Source organism: Anabas testudineus, chromosome 8 (genome assembly GCF_900324465.2).
Source record: "Anabas testudineus chromosome 8, fAnaTes1.2, whole genome shotgun sequence".
Classification (NCBI taxonomy): domain Eukaryota; kingdom Metazoa; phylum Chordata; class Actinopteri; order Anabantiformes; family Anabantidae; genus Anabas; species Anabas testudineus.
In genome coordinates this window covers 10,809,311-10,833,503 of record NC_046617.1, presented here as the reverse complement: position 1 = coordinate 10,833,503, position 24,193 = coordinate 10,809,311, and the positions used below count along the sequence as shown (strand labels likewise).

The window sequence follows — 24,193 nt, the reverse complement described above, 5'->3', positions numbered from 1 at the left end:
AATATATTTTTTTATGATATCATACCAAGTGGTCACTGTTTACCCTAAGGTGTTGCAGTATTGTTCTTATTGATCAAAGTGGGGTTGAGATGTTTTCAGGCTTAACTGGGCAGAGATAGCTCTAGTTTTAAAATGGAAAGATGTGCAGGTTGATTTTTTTTGTGCAGTGTTGTTTCCACAACTTGCAGTGTCTCTTTTGGTTCAATGCTGGGAACTTTGTGACATCGTGTATATTTGAGATTGTGCACTGGTCCCAATCTCAAAAGCAGTTCAGCTGTTTCTCCAGAAAGTAGGGCTCAGCAAGAAAGTATGACAACGCCGGCAGAACACTCGAGCTACAAAATAACAGTTCTATTATGAACTGTGTTACATGCATTGTTGTCATGATCCACTCACTGCGGGTTTGACTTTCACCCAGACAAACCTGCTCCAAGATCTGTTGATTCAATATTTGAGTTTCCCAGAGTGTTATGTTGATTTCCGTCACTTTAATTTAAAATGTTTTATTCTCTAGGGAAGTAGTCATTATGGTGATGACCACTGTGAGCATTTACAACAGTAAACAGTTCTCTCAGTTCTAACTGAAAACCACTTTATGTTTTTTTAGTTAGATCTGGATTCACATATAGTAGATTCTGTGTGAATGTGAATATGTTCCATAAGTGTTTCAGGTTATGTAAAACAGCAGCTTATATCTTAGCACACTAGGTATCAGCTGAACAACACTCTTGGGAACAAAGCTTATCTCTACCTCATTTTAAGGGGATCCACCCTAACAGCTATAGTGTCGTGGAGCAGATAAACCTTTCAAACACTCCAAGTACTGGCAGGAAATAGAAAATGACTAAACTCTTCATGTTGGAAGTTTTCCAAATGATAAACAAATCCATTAATGTTACTTGTTGCAGAGACTGGATTTTCAGTCTGTTTGAAATTAGTCTTCTTGCTCTCTGCATGTTTCAGTATCTCACAGAGTAGAGACTGCAATCACACACTAAAATGAACTCTCTGATTTCTTTCATTTTTGGGGTCGTGATAAACACCTTATTTCTGAGCTTACAGCTGAATGATCCATATTGATGTCAGGTTAACATGTAGGCTAACATACCCAACTTCATTATACTAATAATTGCACATTTTGCCTCTAGGACAATTGTAATTTGATGTTTGGGTTCAGAGCCTCTGTGTGAAGATTTGTGTTTATCTCATGCAACCTGTGACCCATCATTGGACCGCCTCATGCAGCCTATCTTGGAGGTGGTCCCGGGTGTGCCCCAGCTCTCTGTCAGCATAAAACCCCCGAGGGTTGAGCTGATCACACCATCCGACAAACAGTCAGACAAAGACAAGATGACCAGTCTCAGTGCTAAGGACAAGAACACCGTCAAAGCCTTCTGGGCTAAAGTGTCCGGAAAGGAGGAGCAGATCGGCGCAGATGCTCTGGCCAGGTAAACATGAGAACATGCTGACTACGGATGTAACATCCTCCTCTAATGACTCATTGATCTCCATTCACTGTGTCATTTGTTTTACACAGGATGCTGGTGGTGTACCCACAGACCAAGACCTATTTCTCCCACTGGAAGGACCTGAGCCCCGGCTCTGCCCAGGTGAAAAAGCACGGAAAGACCATCCTTGCTGGAGTTGCTGAAGCTGTGGCCAAAATCGACGACCTGACTGGAGGTCTGCTGAACCTCAGTGAGCTGCACGCCTTCACTCTGAGAGTGGACCCTGCTAACTTCAAGGTGCTGAGACAAAGACCCACATTCATGAGAACTGTTTCATGTGAAACTTGTATTTGAGGAACTTTGTTGTTTGTCATTTTCCTGATTTGTTTAGTTGCCTACAATTCAAATAGTCCGGACATTTGTACTGGTCTGACATGTAGCATACATGGATTGAAGAGTCAAGTTGTGTGTGGGGAGTTAAAACTGTAACATGTGATTCTTTCCCCACAGATCCTCGCTCACAACCTTCTTCTGGTCTTGGCCATCACATTCCCCGAGGACTTCACCCCCGAGGTCCATGTGGCGATAGACAAGTTCCTGGCTGCTGTGGCTCGGGCCCTGTCTGAGAAATACAGATAAACTGCAGGAGACTCAACAGAGACTCAAACAGGAGCTTTCTCTGCAGAATAACTAATAAATACATGAATATAAAACGCAATGCAATGTTTGTTTTGTGTTTCTTCTGGAGTTGATTGTGCTGTACAGTGTTCGAGTGATTTCAGACCATTTTAATAGTTTTAAAACTCACAGATTTTAGTTTCATCTTCTCTGATGTATGAATATTTTAACCTTTCTTTAATTTTTATGATAAATTCAACATCTTTGATCTGATGATCAGAGAAATATGATTTGAGTCTTTGCAGACTGGGGAACTTTTATGGTAATGTATTAGAATTGATCGTTCACAAACTTGCAGACACTATAAATGAATACGTATTGGTGAAAAATAGGAAATAAGCAGACAATGGTCTTTCCTTGATTAACCAAATAACAAGGTAAAACTGATTATCAGCAGCCCTGTCTACTACATGTTCGCATAAAAAGGTGTTAAACAGTGGAACATGTTCAGTGCACACAGTCCACTGTTTAACCATCATTTTAAAAGCAGATAGTTAAAGCCATAAAGTTCAATCAAGCTGTATATTCTCTTCTCTGCCAATAAAATCACATTAAAACATCAAAAATATGTAACAAACAACATTTTAAGCCAAACATTCCACCTTTCCGTTCACTATTAACGCTGTTACGGTGGCAAGAAAAAGTTTGTGAACCTTTTAGAATTTCATGGTTTTCTGGTTTAATTGGTCATAAAATGTGCTCCGATCTTCATCAAACTCACAACAATACGAAAACACAGTCTGCTGAAAATAATAGTGCACAAACATTATATTTATTCATGTTTTATTGAACATAACATGTAAACAATCACAGTGCAGGGTGGAAAAAGTATGTGAACCCCTAGCCTAATGAAAGATGACTGCAAGAGCACAGCGCAGAATGTTGAATGAGGTAAAGAAGCATCCTAGAGTGTCAGCTAAAGACTTACAGGAATCACACAACACTATGTGTGGAGAAAAAAAAAGCACAGCACACCAACATCAAAACCTGATCCCCACTGTAAAACGTGGTGGAGGGAGCATCATGGTTTGGGGCTGCTTTGCTGCCTCAGGGCCTGGACGGATTGTTGTCATTGATGGAAAAATGAATTCCATTTATCAAGACATTTTGCAGGAAAACGTAAGACCATCTGTCAACTGAAGCTCCACAGAGGATGGGTGATGAAACAGGACAATGACCCAAAGCATACAAGTAATTCAACAAAAAAAGAAAGAAAAACAAATACGCCTTCTGGAGTGGCCCAGTCAGAGTCCTGACCTCAACCCGATTGAAATGCTGTGACATGACCTTAAGAGAGCAATTCACACCAGACATCCCAAGAATATTTCTACACTGAAACAGTTTTGTGAAGAGGAGTGGTACAAAATTACTCCAGATCATTGTGCAGGTCTGATCTGCAACTACAGGAAACGTTTGGTTGAGGTTATTGCTGCCAAAGAAGGGTCAACCAGTTATTAAGTCCAAAGGTTCACATACTTTTTCCACCCTGCACTGTGAATGTTTACATGTTATGTCAATAAAAACATGAAATCATATAATGTTTGTGTACTATTATTTTCAGCAGACTGTGTTTTTGTATTGTTGTGAGTTTGATGAAGATCCGAGCACATTTTATGACCAATTAATGCAGAAAACCATGAAATTCCAAAAGGTTCACAAAGTTTTTCTTGCCACTGTATATGGATCATCTTTATTTATGACACTTTGCATTTTTGCTCCATTTGCACTGTTATCTCTACATGTCTGAAGGTTGTTTTTATTTATTTGTCAATAGATTTTTGTGTTTGCAAATATTTGGGGTAAAATTATACAACAATCAAGTGGTAAATATTTTTAATCTTTTATTTGTTTTTAGACGCTCAACAAACAATCAGCATGTGATGGTCTTCTCTCCTGCTGCAGGTCTCTAGTGGTACTGTTTTCCCAGAGCGGACACCACCACAGCCAGGAACTTCTGAAAAGCTGCCTGGACATCACCAGTGAAGTCTTTACCCAGCTGAGCAGCAACCACAATGGAAAGACAGTCTGCCAGCAGCTGGAACACAAACAAGAAGCACAAAACATCAACAGTCTGCAAAGTCAAACCTATTGAAACAGTGGTTGAACACAGACAGCAACAGTTGGATTAGTTCAATGAGGTGATACCTTAAAATTATCTGGGTCCACGTTCAGTTTCTCGGAGTGCAGCACGCTCAGCTCTGCATATGTGGCCTTGATGTTGTCCAAGTTCTTCACAGCCCGGGTCAGACCCTCCAGGACAACTTTTCCGTGAGCAATAACGTTTGGGTTTGATGTGATTGCAGCGGCGTTGTAGAGGTTTCCAAATTTACCGAAGTACCTCTGAGTCCAGGGGTAGACAACCAGACACCTGGAAAAACAGATAAAAAGGTTTCAAAGAGTTTAATTAAGACATTTAAATATGTCACGAATATGTTACATTTCACACGCATTGTATTAATAATCATTTTTAATGTCTCACCTGGAAAGAGCAGCAGGACCCACGACATCAACGTCGATCTTGGAGAAGATGTCCTGGATGGTGGCGCGCTCGAAGTCTGTCCATTCAACCATTTTTGCTGGTTTTAGATGTTTCTGTGCGGAGCAGAAGATCCTGTCATCTCTGACACCAGATGCAGCTTTTAAAGCAAACCTGCTCCCCTCTCAGAGGCTGGTGATTGGCCGAGAGATGGGCCGGACAAGAAATGTGACCTGCAGCAAAGATAAGAACGAGAAGGGCGTATCAGGACAACTTGGACTGTTTCTGAGACAAAAAAGAAAAAGTCTGGCGTGTATTTTTAGTAAGACCCCACATTTTTTTCAATGCAAAATTATAATTTACAACGAGGCAGTAACTCATAAAAATCAATGTATTTAGACACATTAATGGTCAAAATGTGAAATGAAAAAACATATTTTTCTGAAGCTTTTTTTTTTTAAAATTTAGTTTCAATATGAAAACTGTTTGAAAAAGTTTTTATTTTGGGCTTTTAGCTGTAATGTATTACTTATTATTAGGGTTCACAATACTGCATGACCACACTAACTAATGCTCGTTTGTTATCTAGACATACACCGCAGTTATAAATGAATTACCGAATCAAAGTTAAAATCATCATGTGCTCACACATCCTGTAGGATCAGCACCTTGGACAGCGATTTATATGATCATAGTGTTGATTGATGATTTGAAAAAACTAAATGTGTACAGATCACAAAAAGAACACAATTACCACTGTTTCCTAAAACATTACGTCGTGCTTTTGAAATACTCATAATTTAAAAAAAAAATTGGACTATATCAGTAATTTATTAAGAAAAGATCCAACACAGACAGCTGAGTAGGTTTTACCCTGAGCTCCAGCACTGAGCCCTGTTTACAGCTTTTACTATCTATGACCACAACTCAGACCCTCAGAACTTACACAACTTACAATTAATGACCACCTGATTTTTCATAAATAACTTCATCTTCATTGCTCAACATTTGAAGGAATTTTTGTTTTGGTTACACCATGCTAAAGAACAGTGTTTCACAAAATAACCAAAGCATTTTATTTAGCAAAAAACACAGTGATCACAATTAGAGAACAGCAGTGACTGCAGCACGGAGAAAGACAACACCTACATTTTCTGAAGGTTACAACAGTCAACAATTAGTCGGAGGTGTACAGGCCCTTGCTTTGAATGACTTCAGCACACCTGCGGCAACAGGACATCACTCGTCTCTCACACTCTGGAGTGATTTGGTCCACTCTTCTTTCAGTCTCTTCCACAGTTCTGGGACTGTAGTGGGTTTCTTGGCCATGACTTTGTCACCAAAGGTTTTTTCCTAGAGGTTTTCTACTGGCTTTGGATCAGGACTCTGGGCTGGCTATTTTATTATTTAAGTTTCAAATAACTGCATTACCTGTTTGGCCTTGTGACAGGGAGCAGTGTCCTGCCTGACAATTGTTGACTGATGAATGCAGTGAAGGAACTGCATGTTGTTAAAGATGGTTCTGATAAACATTTGCATTTACTCTGTAGCTGTAGAAGAGCCCCAACTCCTGCTGCAGAAAACCATGACACTTCCTCCTCCTCCACCTTTCACTGACTTCTTTACACATTGGGTTCAGTCTTTGCCCGGTTTGACGACAAACATGTTTCCCATCCGACCCAAATAAATTAAACTTGCTTTGATCACTAAAGTGAACTTTGGACCAATTCTATGCTTCAGAATATATGTAATGAAATGCTACTGAAATATGCTTAAAATACTGTTGGAAATTGTAGGTTGTTTTCTAATTTTCATCTCAAGAGTACATAGCTAAAGAAACCTCTTGTAATCTATATGAATTTTTTAACTTAGTGTCATTGAGATTAATCTTCCAGAGTTCACTCATGACTGAAAGTTTAGTCAGACAACAACAAAACAAATATCAATACCGGTTGTGGCTGACATACTCTAGTTCTCCATTTCAACTATTAATTAAGACGTGCTGCTCAAGGATTATTGTCATGATGAGGTTAGGTTTTCACTTGACACTACATCTGTCTTAGTGTGGAGTAAAACAGCAATATCCATGACTTAACAAAAAGAAACACTCTCACGTGAAGTTTAAAAGTCTGAATTGGTGGCAATCTCTAAGAAAGATATTTTAACGATAACAGTAATGTAATGTGCTGTGTTACACCTCCCACAATATCACATGACTAATTGTAATTCTTTTAATTCAAAATGTTCACTCACTGCATTGACTTAGACTTTTATTCTACATTAAGCTGTGTTTTCTGACTGGGCTACAGTGTGTCTCCAAATGTTAGATGATCATGTTGATTTATTTTACAATAGTCTTATTCTCTTCTTAAGAAAGAAGCTGTGAAAATGAAGTGTGTTAGGGGGATCATCAACATTTGGGGGTGCTTTGCTGCCTCTGGACTTGAACAGGTTGCCACCGTGGAGTGGAAAGTGAATCCCCAAGGTTATTGAGGTTTCGCCAGGATAATGTCGGGGTTCCTCTGTGCAAGCTTAAACCGAAAAGAAGCAGAAAAATCTACTACTTGATGACTTCAGAGACACAAAACCTGCCTTTTGGCATGGCCCAGTCAGAGCACAGACCTCAAGAGAAGCATTGAAACCAGACATTTGAGCTGAGCCAAAACAATTTGGCTCAGCTGAGGTAATTTGTAATGAGGAATAGTACAAAATTCCCCCTGAGATTATGTAATTCTATTTTGCAGCTATAGCAAGTGCTTGACTTACTTTTTAAACTTCACGCTAGATATCAGCTGAACAACACATAGCTGTACAAAGCTTATCTCTGTGGATACCCTCTTCTTGTGGGTGGATCCACCCTAACAGCTTTAGTGACCAAGATAAGCGTTTGTAACATTAGCAGGAAACTTCACACATCATATTGGAAGGTTTCCAACTGATAAATCCATTACTTGGTTGCAGAGACTAGATTTTCAATCTGTTTGTAATGAGTCTGCTTGGTTCCTTCAAGTTTCACATTTTCACAGAGTAAAGACTGCAGTCTGTTATACATGTTTATGATAACTGCAGTCACATTAAAATGAACCATTATTTCTTTCATTTAGTAAACACGTTCTGAACATGTTGTCATATTTGGTTTTAAAATCGCCACCAATTAAACATTTTACTATTATTGTTACTGACAGTGTTAATTTGATGTTTGGGTTCAGAGCCTCTGTGTGAAGATTTGTGTTTATCTCATCCAAACTGTGACCCATCACTCGGACCGCCTCATGCAGCCTATCTTGGAGGTGGTCCCGGGTGTGCCCCAGCTCTCTGTCAGCATAAAACCCCCGAGGGTTGAGCTGATCACACCATCCGACAAACAGTCAGACAAAGACAAGATGACCAGTCTCAGTGCTAAGGACAAGAACACCGTCAGAGCCTTCTGGGCTAAAGTGTCCGGAAAGGCGGACGACATGGGCGCAGATGCTCTGGCCAGGTAAACATGAGAACATGCTGACTACTGATGTAACATCCTCCTCTAATGACTCATTGATCTCCATTCACTGTGTCATTTGTTTTACACAGGATGCTGGTGGTGTACCCACAGACCAAGACCTATTTCTCCCACTGGAAGGACCTGAGCCCCGGCTCTGCCCAGGTGAAGAAGCACGGAAAGACCATCATGGCTGGAGTTGCTGAAGCTGTGGCCAAAATCGACGACCTGACTGCAGGTCTGCTGAACCTCAGTGAGCTGCACGCCTTCACTCTGAGAGTGGACCCTGCTAACTTCAAGGTGCTGAGACAAAGACCCACATTTGTGACTAAAGTGACCCTTGAGGAAATGTTCAGATTCCAAATGTCACTTTTTTGAACCGTTCAGTAGTTTACAATTCAAGTAACTCTGACATTTGATTTTGTAGCATAAGAGGATTGAAGAGTCAGGAGGTGAAAGTTCATAATTCTGTATATGTAACGTGTTATTTTTTCCCCACAGATTCTGGCTCACAACCTTCTTGTGGTCTTGGCCATCACATTCCCCGTGGACTTCACCCCTGAGGTCCATGTGTCTGTGGACAAGTTCCTGGCTGCTGTGGCTCGTGCCCTGTCTGAGAAATACAGATAAACTGCAGGAGAAGAGGACGGAGACTGAAGCAGGAGCTTTGTCTGCACAATGACTAATAAACAAATGGTTGTAAAAACGCAATATAATTTTTTTTCTCGTTCTTCTGTGATGATTTTCATGTTCGAGTTCATATCAGATGTGTCTTTATAGGAACATCACTGACCTAAAAACAAAAAAAACCTTATACGCATTAAAGCTGCAACATTAGTTGCTAAACTGATAAGTCCATCAACAGAACATTTTTATAATAACGAACCATCAAAAACTTTATGCATATTTATCTTTTAATCTTCTCGTGTGTGAGAATTTCCTACCTTTGTCAATTTATGAGATATTTATCATAAATTAAGTTTAATTCAATTTCAATTCAATTTTATTTGCAGAGCGCTTTTTACAATTGACATTGTCACAAAGCAGCTTTACACAACCAAAGAACCTATGGAAGTTTACATGCACAGTGAATGTGTAAGAATCATAATAAACAGATTGATGCTGATGAGCAAGCCGAGGGCGACGGTGGCAAGAAAAACTTTATGAGAAGGCAACAGGAAGAAACCTTGAGAGGAACCAGACTCAACAGGGAACCCATCCTCATATGGGTGATTACATTATGTGTTAGGCAGCAGCCAGTTCAGTATAACAGTTAATGTCTGTTAAATTAAATTAAATTAAATGGGCCTTGCGACAAAAGAGTGTTTGGAGACGTCTGTCCGACTATAAAAATGATCATGTTTGAAATGAAGTATAACACAGGTTATTGTGTCTGTGTGAGAGAGTGACAGGAAGAAAGAGAGAGAGAGACTCCGCTGAGACACGATCAGAGCCGCGCTCCTATAATTTTCTGGCGTGGAAATGCGTTTTACCTGTCCGTGTATTTTGTGCCAAGCTCGCATGTTCCTGCACTAAGCACAGAGATACTGCTGCAGAATCAGTCACTCCGCTGGCACTTTAAATTACATTTCACTATCTTAACGCGTTGTGTTTTCATTTTGGTCAAACCACGATTCAGACTTTGTTTTGTTGCATTTGGATTAAAAAAAAACCTAGTCACGCTTTAGACGTATTAAAGCAACAGGACGGTTGTATTGACAGTGTCCGTCAGGGAGCAGTGGTTTTACGCGCAACCATCCACTTTGTTCACCTAGATTAAGTTACGCACAAATAACATCTTCTAAAGGAATATCATACATCTCTAAGCGTTTCAGAAATGTGGTTAGAAGTTTACATATAGAAAATATTTACTATATCATCCACTGATACCACATGTAATCAGCGCGATTTTCTCTGTACACGTCAGTATTACCAAATTTGAATGTATTTGGAGAAAAGTCACACACAGACAAAGTGTTTTCAACTTCTAATGTTTTATTAGCATTGAAGACATGGTAAAAACAGAGTCCAACAAACAATCAGCATGTGATGGTCTTCTCTCCTGCTGCAGGTCTCTAGTGGTACTGTTTTCCCAGAGCGGACACCACCACAGCCAGGAACTTCTGGAAAGCTGCCTGGACATCACCAGTGAAGTCTTTACCCAGCTGAGCAGCAACCACAATGGAAAGACAGTCTGCCAGCAGCTGGAACACAACAAGCAGCACAAAACATCAACAGTCTGCAAAGTCAAACCTATTGAAACAGTGGTTGAACACAGACAGCAACAGTTGGATTAGTTCAATGAGGTGATACCTTAAAATTATCTGGGTCCACGTTCAGTTTCTCGGAGTGCAGCACGCTCAGCTCTGCATATGTGGCCTTGATGTTGTCCAAGTTCTTCACAGCCCGGGTCAGACCCTCCAGGACAACTTTTCCGTGAGCAATAACGTTTGGGTTTGATGTGATTGCAGCGGCGTTGTAGAGGTTTCCAAATTTACCGAAATACCTCTGAGTCCAGGGGTAGACAACCAGACACCTGGAAAAACACGACAGAGTGGTGAATAGTTCAATAAACTGATTATAAATGTTTCAAAAATAAATATTATTGAACACAATACATCAATTAAATCATGCTCATCCAGAATAAAGACTTTCTCTCACCTGGAAAGAGCAGCAGGACCCACGACATCAACGTCGATCTTGGAGAAGATGTCCTGGATGGTGGCGCGCTCGAAGTCTGTCCATTCAACCATTTTTGCTGGTTTTAGATGTTTCTGTGTGGAGCAGAAGATCCTGTCATCTCTGACACCAGATGCAGCTTTTAAAGCAAACCTGCTCCCCTCTCAGAGGCTGGTGATTGGCTGAGAGATGGGCCGGACAAGAAATGTGACCAGCAGCAAAGATAAGAACGAAAAGGGCGTATCAGGACAACTTGGACTGTTTCTGAGACAAAAGAAATGTTTAAGGTTTGTCCGCAAAATATTCAACAAAGCAGAGTGATACAATGTGCCACAGACCAACAATGGTTCGTGTAATATTTAGAGGATGACAGATAATATACTGTAAATGTCCTTTAAGTCATTTTTATTTTTTATTTTTTACGGAATAGACGCAAATTCAATTGATCACGAGTTTTTGACAGACACAGTCAGCTACATACACATCTAAGACTAAACAGCTAAATAATGTAAAGCAAGTTTGTTACTCATATATTTTCGCCAAAACGAAATGATCTAAGTGACAAATCCGGAAACCTGTGAACATCTGTACGTTTCAGGAGCAGCACCTTGGATAGAGATACTACAATAAATAACTGATCACATACACTTGAAAAAACTCAATTTGAACTGTACACATGGACAAAGAGTGTGTTTCAATCTGCAGCCTTATCTTTATTGAACATTTGGCCTAAATTTAGTTCAGTATCTCAAAATTCACAAAACATAACATTTGTCAGAACTGATTGGGACCAAAAAATGAAGTGTAAGATATAAATAACATATTTCAGTATATTCCAAATATTCACTTTTCTTAAACCCCCAAATATTTTAATACCTGTTTTATTACGATACCACAATGTACATTATATAATTCTGCTTTATTAATATTGATATGACTGTTGAATTCTAAGACAAAATATTCAATGATCACTCAATGATCTGTTCATTCAATATGTTTTTTTTTCTGACAGAGCTGCAAGTGATGATCACATCAATCCTTTTTACTAGAGCAGTTTTATTCTCTGGCTGTGGTGTGTTGACATATGAATATGACAACAGCAATCAGACAATAATATGAAGCATGTGTGCTAATTTTCTTAAACATCTGAAAGATCTCACAATTCTTCTACTCTAAGGTAAAACTAACCATTTTAAATCATATGTGCCCATGTTTAGTGTTTCAACTTATGGAAAATTGCAACTTTAAATTAATCTCTAGACATTAGCTGAACAACACACCGGGAAACAAAACTTATCTTTACCTTTGTTTGATCCTCCCCAACAGCTACATTGTTGTGGATAAGATCAACTTTTGAAACACACCATGCACTGACAACAATTTTCTTTTTAACTTTTATTCATCACTGGAAGTTTTCCACATAGAATAAGTTGAAGTGTTGATTCTGTTGAATACATAACTGGTAAGAAAGCAAGACATCAGTCGAACACTTTACATTTACCAGTAATTCAACCTATTTACTGACGGTGATCATTTGAGGTTTGAGTCCAGAGCCTCTGTGTGAAGATTTGTGTTTATCTCATCCAAACTGTGACCCATCACTTGGACCGCCTCATGCAGCCTATCTTGGAGGTGGTCCCGGGTGTGCCCCAGCTCTCTGTCAGCATAAAACCCCCGAGGGTTGAGCTGATCACACCATCCGACAAACAGTCAGACAAGGACAAGATGACCAGTCTCAGTGCTAAGGACAAGAACACCGTCAGAGCCTTCTGGGCTAAAGTGTCCGGGAAGGCGGACGACATGGGCGCAGATGCTCTGGCCAGGTAAACATGAGAACATGCTGACTACTGATGTAACATCCTCCTCTAATGACTCATTGATCTCCATTCACTGTGTCATTTGTTTTACACAGGATGCTGGTGGTGTACCCACAGACCAAGACCTATTTCTCCCACTGGAAGGACCTGAGCCCCGGCTCTGCCCAGGTGAAGAAGCACGGAAAGACCATCCTTGCTGGAGTTGCTGAAGCTGTGGCCAAAATCGACGATCTGACTGCAGGTCTGCTGAACCTCAGTGAGCTGCACGCCTTCACTCTGAGAGTGGACCCTGCTAACTTCAAGGTGCTGAGACAAACACTCTCATTCATGAGAATTGTTTTTTAGTTTCCATTTGTCACTTTTATGATTCATTCAGTAGTTTACAATTCAAGTAACTCTGACATTTATACAGATTTTTTAGCATAGAAGAAATGAAGAGTCAGTAGTTGGGAGGTCATAATTCTGTGTATGTAACGTGTTATTTTTTCCCCACAGATTCTGGCTCACAACCTTCTTGTGGTCTTGGCCATCACATTCCCCGTGGACTTCACCCCTGAGGTCCATGTGTCTGTGGACAAGTTCCTGGCTGCTGTGGCTCGGGCTCTGTCTGAGAAATACAGATAAACTGCAGGAGAAGAGGACGGAGACTGAAGCAGGAGCTTTGTCTGCACAATGACTAATAAATACATTAATGTAAAAAAACTGTTTGATTTCTGATTTTTCTTTCTAGAAATTATGAAAAAAACACATTAAAGCTGTAACAATAGCTGAAAAACTGATCAGTCAGTCAACAAAGAGTCTTTAAAAATGTTGCCAAAGAGAGGCTGTTGGACAAACTGACCCCATTCATAGATAAGAACATCCTCAGAGAAAAGCAAAGCAGCTTTTCCAGCAGAATCAAAACAACCTGCACAAAGACCTGCATGTACCAAGACTTCTTTTGCATCATGTGCAGGGCTGCAGCTCTCTAGACCAGAGTTACCTACTCCTTCTGCACCTAGGAAAAGCATATCAGACATGTCAAAAAGAAAATGGCAAGCTTGTCTGAGCAAATAGTGTTCCCTGAAATAGCTCTCCTAACTTTACTTATTTGCCCACATTGAAGTTAAAGGAGGCAGAAGTGGAGTGGTTTTCACTTATATGACACTTGATTGATGCATTTTTGTTTTACCAAAGCAGGTGTTACACCCTGAAAAGGAAGAAAACCTATAAATATGTTGCACACGAACTTCAATCTACAGCATCTTTATGATGAATGATGTTTCACAAAACATAACAACAAAGAAGAAACCATGTTAACCAAGAGCTGCCCACTGACACTCTTCTTCTTCTTCTTTTACGATTCCTGCCTTCGTCCTCGTTCAGGTGGTTTTGTTTGTGTCCTTCCTGTTTTTATTTACCTGTCTCACTCCTGTGGCTCTGCTCACAGGTCACTTCCTGTCACCTCCATATTTCGGCTTCCTTCACTCCCCACTTTTCAGCATCCTGATCATTGATTCGTTTCACCTGTTCGTCCTCGTTTCTGTAAAATCTCCCCTCAGTCTTCGTTTGTCACATTATTTCCTACACTCCTCTACACTCGGACTCTTACCTGGATTGCTCACCTTTTGTTTCACCCTGGATCCTGCCTCCGTTTTCTGGACTTCGTTTCCCTGTTCGCGAGTTGTTTGCAGTGGTTTTTGTTTTGTTGCTTTGTATTTCTAATTTGTTATTCTGGTTTGTGTTTGTTTGTGTTAGTGTAGTGTTTTTATTGGTTCTTTGTATTCACAGCTTGTGTGTAGTTTGTATTTCACCTGTGTCGGTGCAGAAGGTTTTCCCTGGGTTATGTTGTCACTATGTTATTTTGCTCTTCGCTGTGTTTCTGGTCTCTTTAAGTTGTCACTTTATTTTTACTGATTGTTAATTTTTTGTCGTGATTGTTTGATTTCCCGTCCAGTTGGTTCCCAGATGATCTGATTGCTTCATACAACAGGTAACTATTATCACATTTTAATAAACACATAACAGTTTGAGGTTTTAAACATTCTTGTAATGCGTCTCATCCATATCGGCACTGACTATGTCCTGGGCGCACACCTCTCTGTCCACTCTAATTTACTTTTTTGCAACAGTTTCCATCTGTTCTATACTTTATGTATATGCAGGTACTCTTTATAAAACGTGATGGATAACATGTAAACATTAATGGATACTTACAACCCCTGACACAGCGCGTTGTCACTTGTTATACTGGATAATTTTCTATTATTCAGCGCTATTTTTCTCTGTACGCGTCAGTCTTATTTTAATGTATTTAGAGAGAAGTCACACACAGTCTAAGTGTTATCAACTTCTAATATTTTATTTGCATTTGAGACATAGTAAAAACAGAGTCCAACAAACAATCAGCATGTGATGGTCTTCTCTCCTGCTGCAGGTCTCTAGTGGTACTGTTTTCCCAGAGCGGACACCACCACAGCCAGGAACTTCTGGAAAGCTGCCTGGACATCACCAGTGAAGTCTTTACCCAGCTGACCAGCAACCACAATGGAAAGACAGTCTGCCAGCAGCTGGAACACAAACAAGCAGCACAAAACATCAACAGTCTGCAAAGTCAAACCTATTGAAACAGTGGTTGAACACAGACAGCAACAGTTGGATTAGTTCAATGAGGTGATACCTTAAAATTATCTGGGTCCACGTTCAGTTTCTCGGAGTGCAGCACGCTCAGCTCTGCATATGTGGCCTTGATGTTGTCCAAGTTCTTCACAGCCCGGGTCAGACCCTCCAGGACAACTTTTCCGTGAGCAATAACATTTGGGTTTGATGTGATTGCAGCGGCGTTGTAGAGGTTTCCAAATTTACCGAAGTACCTCTGAGTCCAGGGGTAGACAACCAGACACCTGGAAAAACACGACAGAGTGGTGAATAGTTAAATAAAATGATCATAAATGTTACAAAAATCAATTTTAGTAAACACAATACATCAATTAAATCATGCTCATCCAGAATAAAGACTTTCTCTCACCTGGAAAGAGCAGCAGGACCCACGACATCAACGTCGATCTTGGAGAAGATGTCCTGGATGGTGGCGCGCTCGAAGTCTGTCCATTCAACCATTTTGCTTGTTTTAGATGTTTCTGTGCGGAGCAGAAGATCCTGTCATCTCTGACACCAGATGCAGCTTTTAAAGTAAACCTGCTCCCCTCTCAGAGGCTGGTGATTGGCTAAAAGCGAAGATAAGAACGAAAAGGGCGTATAAGGACAACTCGGACTGTGTGTCTGAGACAAAAATATAATTAAAAATGAAATATATCCTCAATTCAGCATGGCAGAGTGATTCAATGTGCCCCAGACCCACAATAGTTGATGTAATGTACAGTAGGTAACAAATATGAATGAAGAATAACATGAAACACTGTGTTCAGTGATGATTATAAATTAACAAAATACCACTTGAATTAAAGAGGGAGCAAGACTTCACATTGCACTTCACTTTTTAAAAACTTTTAATTGAATATGATCTCTAGTATATTTCAAAACATTTAAAATTACACCGACAAAGCTGCAATGTGTCGGTGTTAGATGTTAGTAATTAGTTATATATTTACAAGAGGTCACCTCAAAACAATTACTATATTCTGAAATGTAACTTCCAGTAAGTTTTTAAAAATTAACTGTATAATTTATACATATCATCTGTGTAAACAACACTACCATGTTTGGTGTTTTAAGGTGCAAAACAGCAGCTCTAAACTTAACACTTAACACTAGATATCAGCTGAACAACACACCAGGAAACAGAACCTATCTTCATCTCTTTTGATCCACCCTAACAGCTACATTGTTCTGGATAAGATAAACCTCTGAAACACGATGAGGGAAAACTTCATTCATCAATACTAGAAGGCTATATAATAATACTAGACTTTTTACCTTCAATCTTTACTGACACACAAACATGCTCAGTGATTTGGCCATAAGCCAACAAATTGAAACCTGAGACTTAATTTAACTCTTATACATACACCACAGCTTAAAAAGGAGAGGTAGGGTACCTGACAATTTAGTTTTTGTAGAATTAATTCAGTATAATTATTTACACAGGCATGTGTGAACATAAAATAGTGTTATACCTAAAGTAAAACAGCAGCTTTAAACTTAACACTAGATATCAGCTGAACAACACACCAGAATACAAAGCTTATCTTCAGCCTGATTTTATCCACCCTAACAGCTACAATATTCACAAACCTGTGAAACACACCAGAGAACAGAAAATGAGACCATACATCACTGGAAGTTTTCAAATGAAACAAATCTATTAATGTTACTTTGTTAAAGATCATAAATTTAAGATATTTTAAATAGCTAAAAGTTTTCTGCCTTTTTCATTTTTGTGGATAAGATAAACTTTTGAAACACACCATGCACTGATAACAATGTTTTTTACTTTTATTCATCACTGGAAACTTTCCACACAGAATAAATTTGAAGTTTTGATTCTGTTGAATTAAAAAAAGGCAAGAATAACAGCGCTCGGACATTTTAAATGTATTATTACTTCAACTTTTTGCCTCTAATCTCTTAGGACAATTTTAATTTGAGGTTTGGGTTCAGAGCCTCTGTGTGAAGATTTGTGTTTATCTCATCCAAACTGTGACCCATCACTCGGACCGCCTCATGCAGCCTATCTTGGAGGTGGTCCCGGGTGTGCCCCTTCTCTCTGTCAGCATAAAACCCCCGAGGGTTGAGCTGATCACACCATCCGACAAACAGTCAGACAAAGACTAGATGACCAGTCTCAGTGCTAAGGACAAGAACACCGTCAGAGCCTTCTGGGCTAAAGTGTCCGGGAAGGCGGACGACATGGGCGCAGATGCTCTGGCCAGGTAAACATGAGAACATGCTGACTACTGATGTAACATCCTCCTCTAATGACTCATTGATCTCCATTCACTGTGTCATTTGTTTTACACAGGATGCTGGTGGTGTACCCACAGACCAAGACCTATTTCTCCCACTGGAAGGACCTGAGCCCCGGCTCTGCCCAGGTGAAGAAGCACGGAAAGACCATCATGGCTGGAGTTGCTGAAGCTGTGGCCAAAATCGACGACCTGACTGCAGGTCTGCTGAACCTCAGTGAGCTGCACGCCTTCACTCTGAGAGTGGACCCTGCTAACTTCAAGGTGCTGAGACAAACACTCTCATTTGTGACTGAAGTGACCCTTGAGGAAATGTTCAGATTCCAAATGTCACTTTTTTGAACCGTTCAGTAGTTTACAATTCAAGTAACTCTGACATTTGATTTTGTAGCATAAGAGGATTGAAGAGTCAGGAGGTGAAAGTTCATAATTCTGTATATGTAACGTGTTATTTTTTCCCCACAGATTCTGGCTCACAACCTTCTTGTGGTCTTGGCCATCACATTCCCCGTGGACTTCACCCCTGAGGTCCATGTGTCTGTGGACAAGTTCCTGGCTGCTGTGGCTCGGACCCTGTCTGAGAAATACAGATAAACTGCAGGAGAAGAGGACGGAGACTCAAACAGGAGCTTTGTCTGCACAATGACTAATAAATACATTAATGTTAAAAAAAAAAAAAAAAGCGGCACAGTTTTTTTTCTGGTTAGGTTTCAGACATTGACTTTATTTTATTAATTCCTCTTGTGCATTGAAAAAAATCATATACAGGTATATAGTTAATTATTTTAATATGTATTTTTATTTCTTTACCGTTAAATAAAGACATTTTCACACTACCTTTGCTGTGTACAGAGTTTGTTGCTTTTCTTTCCTTTGCCACTGTTTTTTCCAGTTGTGATCCTGCTGATGCTGCGATATAAAAAGATAAATTCTCACAGCTGGTCTCATAGTTACAGCACTCTCCTCATGTTTCATCCTTTAGTACCGACAAACATTTTCAATGGACACTTTTGTCCACCTTCTCCTTGAAAATTCAATCTCTGCAAACTGTACTTCATCAGGATTTAGCTGTTCCTGCAATGACTTCTCTGTCACTCTCTCCAAATGTGTAAAATAATTATGTACTTGCTTGTTGACTTCGGATCTTGGTGATGCATTATCCTTTTTATTGCTGGAGGTGCTTTCTGTAATTTTCTACTCACTGTTTCTACTCACATGTGCTTTTTTATTGTAATTTCATAGCCAGGAAATGAAAGATTTCATTAAAATGTGAATGCTATGGTCCTTAAAGTCATGCTGGAACTTAACAGATGATACTGTAGATGCCTGCCTAACACTATCAGTGAGGGAAATATGATTACCCTGGGATGCTTTAGTGATAGAAGAGTACATTGTACAGTGTGTACATGCCATCCTCTAACAGCATGAATAGCACTCAAAACTGAAGTGGGATGCCATTTCCTCTGGACAATGACTCACTGGGGTCATCATACTGTAGTGGGAGAAGGGAGAAGAGAATCTTAAATGGAGGTTTTCCTTAATACATGTCTGATCTGAACCCTAATACTCCACCTCATGCCCTCCACTCTCCGAATGCAGCGCTCTTGGCTGTCCGCCTTCTGCAGGGCCTTTTCTTGTTGTGCCTCAGTCCTTTGGAATAACATGCTAACACCAGACAGTCTCACTCTGTAGAAGTTTTTAAATCAAAACTTAAGACATATTAATATACCCTAACTTTCAATTAGTGGCAGGGATTCATACGTGTTACCAGTACTGGGTTTGGTGGGTGGGTTTCAGTCTCAATAAATAATAAACTTAATATTTCAGTGTAGGTCGTATAGTCCTGACGACGAGATCATAGCATTACTTCTCACAATAACTGCATTCATCAAACCCTCAGTTTCTTCTCTTCTCCTCTGTGTGCGTCTTTCTCTCTCTCTCTCTCTCTCTCTCTCTCTCTCTCTTTCTTCTCTAAAGTGTCTCACAGTTCTTGCTCAAGTGGGATTTTTGAGTTCTCTCAGTGAATTTATAAGGTTCTGGCCTTATTATGTGAAGAACCTTGAGGTGATTTTATTGGGATTTGGCGATTATATAAATAAACTTAAAATTAAATTGAAATTGAGAAAGGGTTATTTAATATTTCAAAGTGTGTCAGCAGCTGTTGCACAGTGCTGGTGTCAATCTCAGAGGACAGCAGAACAAAACAATTGATGATGATTCACGGTGCCAGCCAAGCTGTTGTTACAGGAGCTGTGCAGGGGAAATCTTGGATGATGAAACCTTTTTCCAATTCTTAAGTTCAATATGGAACAGACTTCACACATCCTGATACTGCACAGCTCTACTCACACCAGCAAGGTTGCTTATTTAGATTAGATTACAGCAAGCAGATAAAGTACATGTTGCCTTTCTTTTAAGAAAAGCCAGAGGTGCTCCACTAAAGCAGATGACAACACAGCTGCAGGTCTTGTGTTAGAGTTGATAAAACTGAATGAGTTGGAGAAATCAGCTTTCTGTACTAATAATACTGACATTCCTAAAAACATCGGTAAGGAAACTTTCTTTCTTCAGAGATAATAGATGTTGACCAATCATTTTTCGTTTCTCTGTCTCCTCATTTTCTCTCTTTTTCCAGGTGCATCAAGCAAAATAATAAATTAAGATTAATGCATGAAACACAATAAAGAGCTGATTGATGAAGCATGTTGAGGGAATAGCTCCTTTGAAAAATCTGAAGTATAGATTGCGAGTTTGCACAGCACAATCAGGGTCAGAATATCAGACTGGTTGTTAGTGTGTATATTTCTCTGGATACTTGATTTTGCATTTCTTAATTATTTCTTACACTGCTTATTTTGACTTACTTTGGCAGCACGTGTGCAGTACTGTGGAAATCTCAGGGTTATGGGACCAGTATGCAATATTTTGTATTTACCAGAGCAAGAGAGGCAGCAAGGACACTGTTTTGTTTATTTGAATTTGAAGTGTATATTTAACTCCGTGTTTGCATATACGATTGTTCTTATGGTTCATCAGCGGCATTTTGATTCCAGGTTTGCTTCAAGCTTAATTTGACGTCAACAAACAGGTACTATTGTTTTATTTTAGTTTTAAAGGCTACTTTTTTGTGCATAGTCTGCTGTGTTTTGTTTAGGTCCAAAAGAAACTTGGCCAGTGCACTCTGCAGTACCTCAGGATAACAGGGCACCTTTTGGTAACTTGCCGCTAGATGGCAGCGCTGATGCGCGGAGTAATTGACCGTGTTTACCTTGATAAAACCGTGTGCAAATGATAAATGTACTAATTTTTTATATACTTTTAATATTTTATTTGCATTTGAGACATGGTAAAAACAGAGTCCAACAAACAATCAGCATGTGATGGTCTTCTCTCCTGCTGCAGGTCTCTAGTGGTACTGTTTTCCCAGAGCGGACACCACCACAGCCAGGAACTTCTGAAAAGCTGCCTGGACATCACCAGTGAAGTCTTTACCCAGCTGAGCAGCAACCACAATGGAAAGACAGTCTGCCAGCAGCTGGAACACAACAAGCAGCACAAAACATCAACAGTCTGCAAAATCAAACCTATTGAAACAGTGGTTGAACACAGACAGCAACAGTTGGATTAGTTCAATGAGGTGATACCTTAAAATTATCTGGGTCCACGTTCAGTTTCTCGGAGTGCAGCACGCTCAGCTCTGCATATGTGGCCTTGATGTTGTCCAAGTTCTTCACAGCCCGGGTCAGACCCTCCAGGACAACTTTTCCGTGAGCAATAACGTTTGGGTTTGATGTGATTGCTTCTGCGTTGTAGAGGTTTCCAAATGATCTGAAATACCTCTGAGTCCAGGGGTAGACAACCAGACACCTGGAAAAACATGACAGAGTGGTGAATAGTTAAATGAACTGATTATAAATGTTTCAAAAATCAATATTAGTGAACACAATACATCAATGAAATCATGCTCATGCAGAATAAAGACTTTCTCTCACCTGGAAAGAGCAGCAGGACCCACGACATCAACGTCGATCTTGGAGAAGATGTCCTGGATGGTGGCGCGCTCGAAGTCTGTCCATTCAACCATTTTTGCTGGTTTTAGATGTTTCTGTGCGGAGCAGAAGATCCTGTCATCTCTGACACCAGATGCAGCTTTTAAAGTAAACCTGCTCCCCTCTCAGAGGCTGGTGATTGGCCGAGAGATGGGCCGGACAAGAAATGTGACCTGCAGCAAAGATAAGAACGAAAAGGGCGTATCAGGACAACTTAGACTGTTTCTGAGACAAAAACATGAAATGCAATTCAACAAGGTAATAATTCATGAAAAACTCGGTAGGTAACATTAATGTCTCGTGAAACAAGAAACATTTGACCTTTTGTCAATTGATGCAAATTCAAATGGCGCTAATTGATGGCATGACCACAGTCAGTTGTTTTAAAGCTAAGATTTATCAGCCAAATGAAAGTCTGTTACAGAGATACACACCATAACTAAGGCTAGATTAACTAAATGACAACTCTGTAAATCACAGACTCAGCACCTTGGACAGCGGTGTTTAAATTTTAGTGCAGGCTGCTGAATAATCACAAAACAAATATTGTGTGTTCAGTGATGATGTTAAATGACTAAAACACCACTTGAACCACACTGAGGGAGAAAGACGGTGTTTTAAAGTGCAGGTTTTAGTTTTCAGTACACAAACTAAAATGATTTCAATAGGAACAGTAGCTCCAAATGATTTTTAATTTTGTATAAAACCTCTTTACGGATCTTTATAAATATCAGAATTGTGCATTTCAGTATAAACAGTCTTGAATTTCACCCACAGAAACATGCTCAGGGATTTTGCCATAAGCCACAAATTGAAACCTGTGAATTTAACTCTTATAGGTACCACAGCTTAAAAAGGTGAGGTAGGGTACCTGACAATTTAGTTTTTTAGAATTAATTCAGTATAATTATTTACACAGGCATGTCTGAGTATACAATAGTGTTACATGTGAAGTAAAACAGCAGCTTTAAACTTAACACTAGATATCAGCTGAACAACGCACCAGGAAACAAAGCTTATCTTCAGCCTGGTTTTATCCACCCTAACAGCTACAATATTCACAAATCCGTGAAACACACCAGAGAACAGAAAATGAGATGATACATCACTGGAAGTTTTCAAATGAAACAAATCTATTAATGTTAATTTGTTAAAGATAATAAATTTAAGATATTTTAAATATTTAAAAGTTGTCTGCATTTTTCATTTTTGTGGATAAGATAAACTTTTGAAACACACCATGCACTGATAACAATGTTTTTTACTTTTATTCATCACTGGAAACTTTCCAAACAGAATAAATTTGTTTTGATTCTGTTGAATTAAAAAAAAGGCAAGAATAACATCGCTCAAACACTTTAAATGTATTATTACTTCAACTTTTTGCCTCTAATCTCTTAGGACAATTGTAATTTGAGGTTTGGGTTCAGAGCCTCTGTGTGAAGATTTGTGTTTATCTCATCCAAACTGTGACCCATCACTCGGACCGCCTCATGCAGCCTATCTTGGAGGTGGTCCCGGGTGTGCCCCAGCTCTCTGTCAGCATAAAACCCCCGAGGGTTGAGCCGATCACACCATCCGACAAACAGTCAGACAAAGACAAGATGACCAGTCTCAGTGCTAAGGACAAGAACACCGTCAGAGCCTTCTGGGCTAAAGTGTCCGGGAAGGCGGACGACATTGGCGCAGATGCTCTGGCCAGGTAAACATGAGAACATGCTGACTACTGATGTAACATCCTCCTCTAATGACTCATTGATCTCCATTCACTGTGTCATTTGTTTTACACAGGATGCTGGTGGTGTACCCACAGACCAAGACCTATTTCTCCCACTGGAAGGACCTGAGCCCCGGCTCTGCCCAGGTGAAGAAGCACGGAAAGACCATCATGGCTGGAGTTGCTGAAGCTGTGGCCAAAATCGACGACCTGACTGCAGGTCTGCTGAACCTCAGTGAGCTGCACGCCTTCACTCTGAGAGTGGACCCTGCTAACTTCAAGGTGCTGAGACAAACACTCTCATTCAGGAGAAGTGTTTCATGTGAAACTTGTATTTGAGGAACTTTCTTTTTGTCATTTTCCTGATTTGTTTAGTTGTATACAATTCCTGACATAAACATATATAACGTGTTATTTTTACCCCACAGATTCTCGCTCACAACCTTCTTGTGGTCTTGGCCATCACATTCCCCGTGGACTTCACCCCTGAGGTCCATGTGTCTGTGGACAAGTTCCTGGCTGCTGTGGCTCGGGCCCTGTCTGAGAAATACAGATAAACTGCAGGAGAAGAGGACGGAGACTGAAGCAGGAGCTTTGTCTGCACAATGACTAATAAATATATTAATGTAAAAACACAAAACAGTTTGATTTCTGATTCTTTTATGATGCTTTGATGATTATTAAACATTCAATTCAAATTTCCACAGTATCCAAATGTTTTTTGTTTTCATCTCCTTCACTATGAAGCTTTTCTGCCTTTGTCATTTATATACTCATACATTAAAGTTATGTTTGGACTGATGATCTGACAAAGTATCAGCCTATTTGTACTCTCTGAATTAATCCTAATTCTGCACTGATTTTACATTTTTAAGGGTAATTTTCTTTAGCACTTTGAAAAGCAACCCAAATATGGGTTTTTCCAAAATGTCTTGTGAAACACTTGG

General features: G+C 39.8%; 9 protein-coding genes across 9 annotated transcripts; 5 read left to right on the top strand and 4 right to left on the bottom strand.

Annotated features, from left to right (window-relative positions):
• The first annotated feature begins 1,315 nt into the window (after positions 1-1,315).
• On the top strand, positions 1,316-2,087 carry LOC113158697 (hemoglobin embryonic subunit alpha-like). The gene is made up of 3 exons (XM_026354793.1): positions 1,316-1,448; positions 1,538-1,745; positions 1,959-2,087. Exons 1-3 carry the CDS (start codon positions 1,351-1,353, stop codon positions 2,085-2,087), a joined length of 435 nt encoding a protein of 144 aa, XP_026210578.1. The 5' UTR covers positions 1,316-1,350.
• Positions 2,088-4,032: 1,945 nt separating this feature from the next.
• On the bottom strand, positions 4,033-4,706 carry LOC113158542 (hemoglobin subunit beta-2-like). Its single transcript, XM_026354516.1, has 3 exons — positions 4,606-4,706; positions 4,272-4,494; positions 4,033-4,161 (listed from the first exon to the last, which is right to left on the bottom strand). Exons 1-3 carry the CDS (start codon positions 4,695-4,697, stop codon positions 4,033-4,035), a joined length of 444 nt encoding a protein of 147 aa, XP_026210301.1. The 5' UTR covers positions 4,698-4,706.
• A 3,244-nt stretch (positions 4,707-7,950) lies between these two features.
• On the top strand, positions 7,951-8,710 carry LOC113158680 (hemoglobin embryonic subunit alpha-like). The gene is made up of 3 exons (XM_026354767.1): positions 7,951-8,083; positions 8,173-8,380; positions 8,582-8,710. The coding sequence occupies exons 1-3, from the start codon at positions 7,986-7,988 to the stop codon at positions 8,708-8,710; spliced, it is 435 nt and encodes a 144-aa protein (XP_026210552.1). The 5' UTR covers positions 7,951-7,985.
• A 1,445-nt stretch (positions 8,711-10,155) lies between these two features.
• LOC113158605 (hemoglobin subunit beta-2-like) lies at positions 10,156-10,851 on the bottom strand. The gene is made up of 3 exons (XM_026354640.1): positions 10,742-10,851; positions 10,394-10,616; positions 10,156-10,284 (listed from the first exon to the last, which is right to left on the bottom strand). The coding sequence occupies exons 1-3, from the start codon at positions 10,831-10,833 to the stop codon at positions 10,156-10,158; spliced, it is 444 nt and encodes a 147-aa protein (XP_026210425.1). The 5' UTR covers positions 10,834-10,851.
• Positions 10,852-12,469: 1,618 nt separating this feature from the next.
• LOC113158711 (hemoglobin embryonic subunit alpha-like) lies at positions 12,470-13,200 on the top strand. Its single transcript, XM_026354819.1, has 3 exons — positions 12,470-12,582; positions 12,672-12,879; positions 13,072-13,200. The coding sequence occupies exons 1-3, from the start codon at positions 12,485-12,487 to the stop codon at positions 13,198-13,200; spliced, it is 435 nt and encodes a 144-aa protein (XP_026210604.1). The 5' UTR covers positions 12,470-12,484.
• A 1,796-nt stretch (positions 13,201-14,996) lies between these two features.
• On the bottom strand, positions 14,997-15,684 carry LOC113158645 (hemoglobin subunit beta-2-like). The gene is made up of 3 exons (XM_026354703.1): positions 15,584-15,684; positions 15,236-15,458; positions 14,997-15,125 (listed from the first exon to the last, which is right to left on the bottom strand). Exons 1-3 carry the CDS (start codon positions 15,673-15,675, stop codon positions 14,997-14,999), a joined length of 444 nt encoding a protein of 147 aa, XP_026210488.1. The 5' UTR covers positions 15,676-15,684.
• A 1,650-nt stretch (positions 15,685-17,334) lies between these two features.
• On the top strand, positions 17,335-18,074 carry LOC113158703 (hemoglobin embryonic subunit alpha-like). The gene is made up of 3 exons (XM_026354806.1): positions 17,335-17,447; positions 17,537-17,744; positions 17,946-18,074. Exons 1-3 carry the CDS (start codon positions 17,350-17,352, stop codon positions 18,072-18,074), a joined length of 435 nt encoding a protein of 144 aa, XP_026210591.1. The 5' UTR covers positions 17,335-17,349.
• A 2,812-nt stretch (positions 18,075-20,886) lies between these two features.
• Positions 20,887-21,579, bottom strand: LOC113158621 (hemoglobin subunit beta-2-like). Its single transcript, XM_026354664.1, has 3 exons — positions 21,473-21,579; positions 21,125-21,347; positions 20,887-21,015 (listed from the first exon to the last, which is right to left on the bottom strand). Exons 1-3 carry the CDS (start codon positions 21,562-21,564, stop codon positions 20,887-20,889), a joined length of 444 nt encoding a protein of 147 aa, XP_026210449.1. The 5' UTR covers positions 21,565-21,579.
• A 1,526-nt stretch (positions 21,580-23,105) lies between these two features.
• Positions 23,106-23,803, top strand: LOC113158674 (hemoglobin embryonic subunit alpha). Its single transcript, XM_026354754.1, has 3 exons — positions 23,106-23,231; positions 23,321-23,528; positions 23,675-23,803. The coding sequence occupies exons 1-3, from the start codon at positions 23,134-23,136 to the stop codon at positions 23,801-23,803; spliced, it is 435 nt and encodes a 144-aa protein (XP_026210539.1). The 5' UTR covers positions 23,106-23,133.
• Positions 23,804-24,193: the final 390 nt, after the last annotated feature.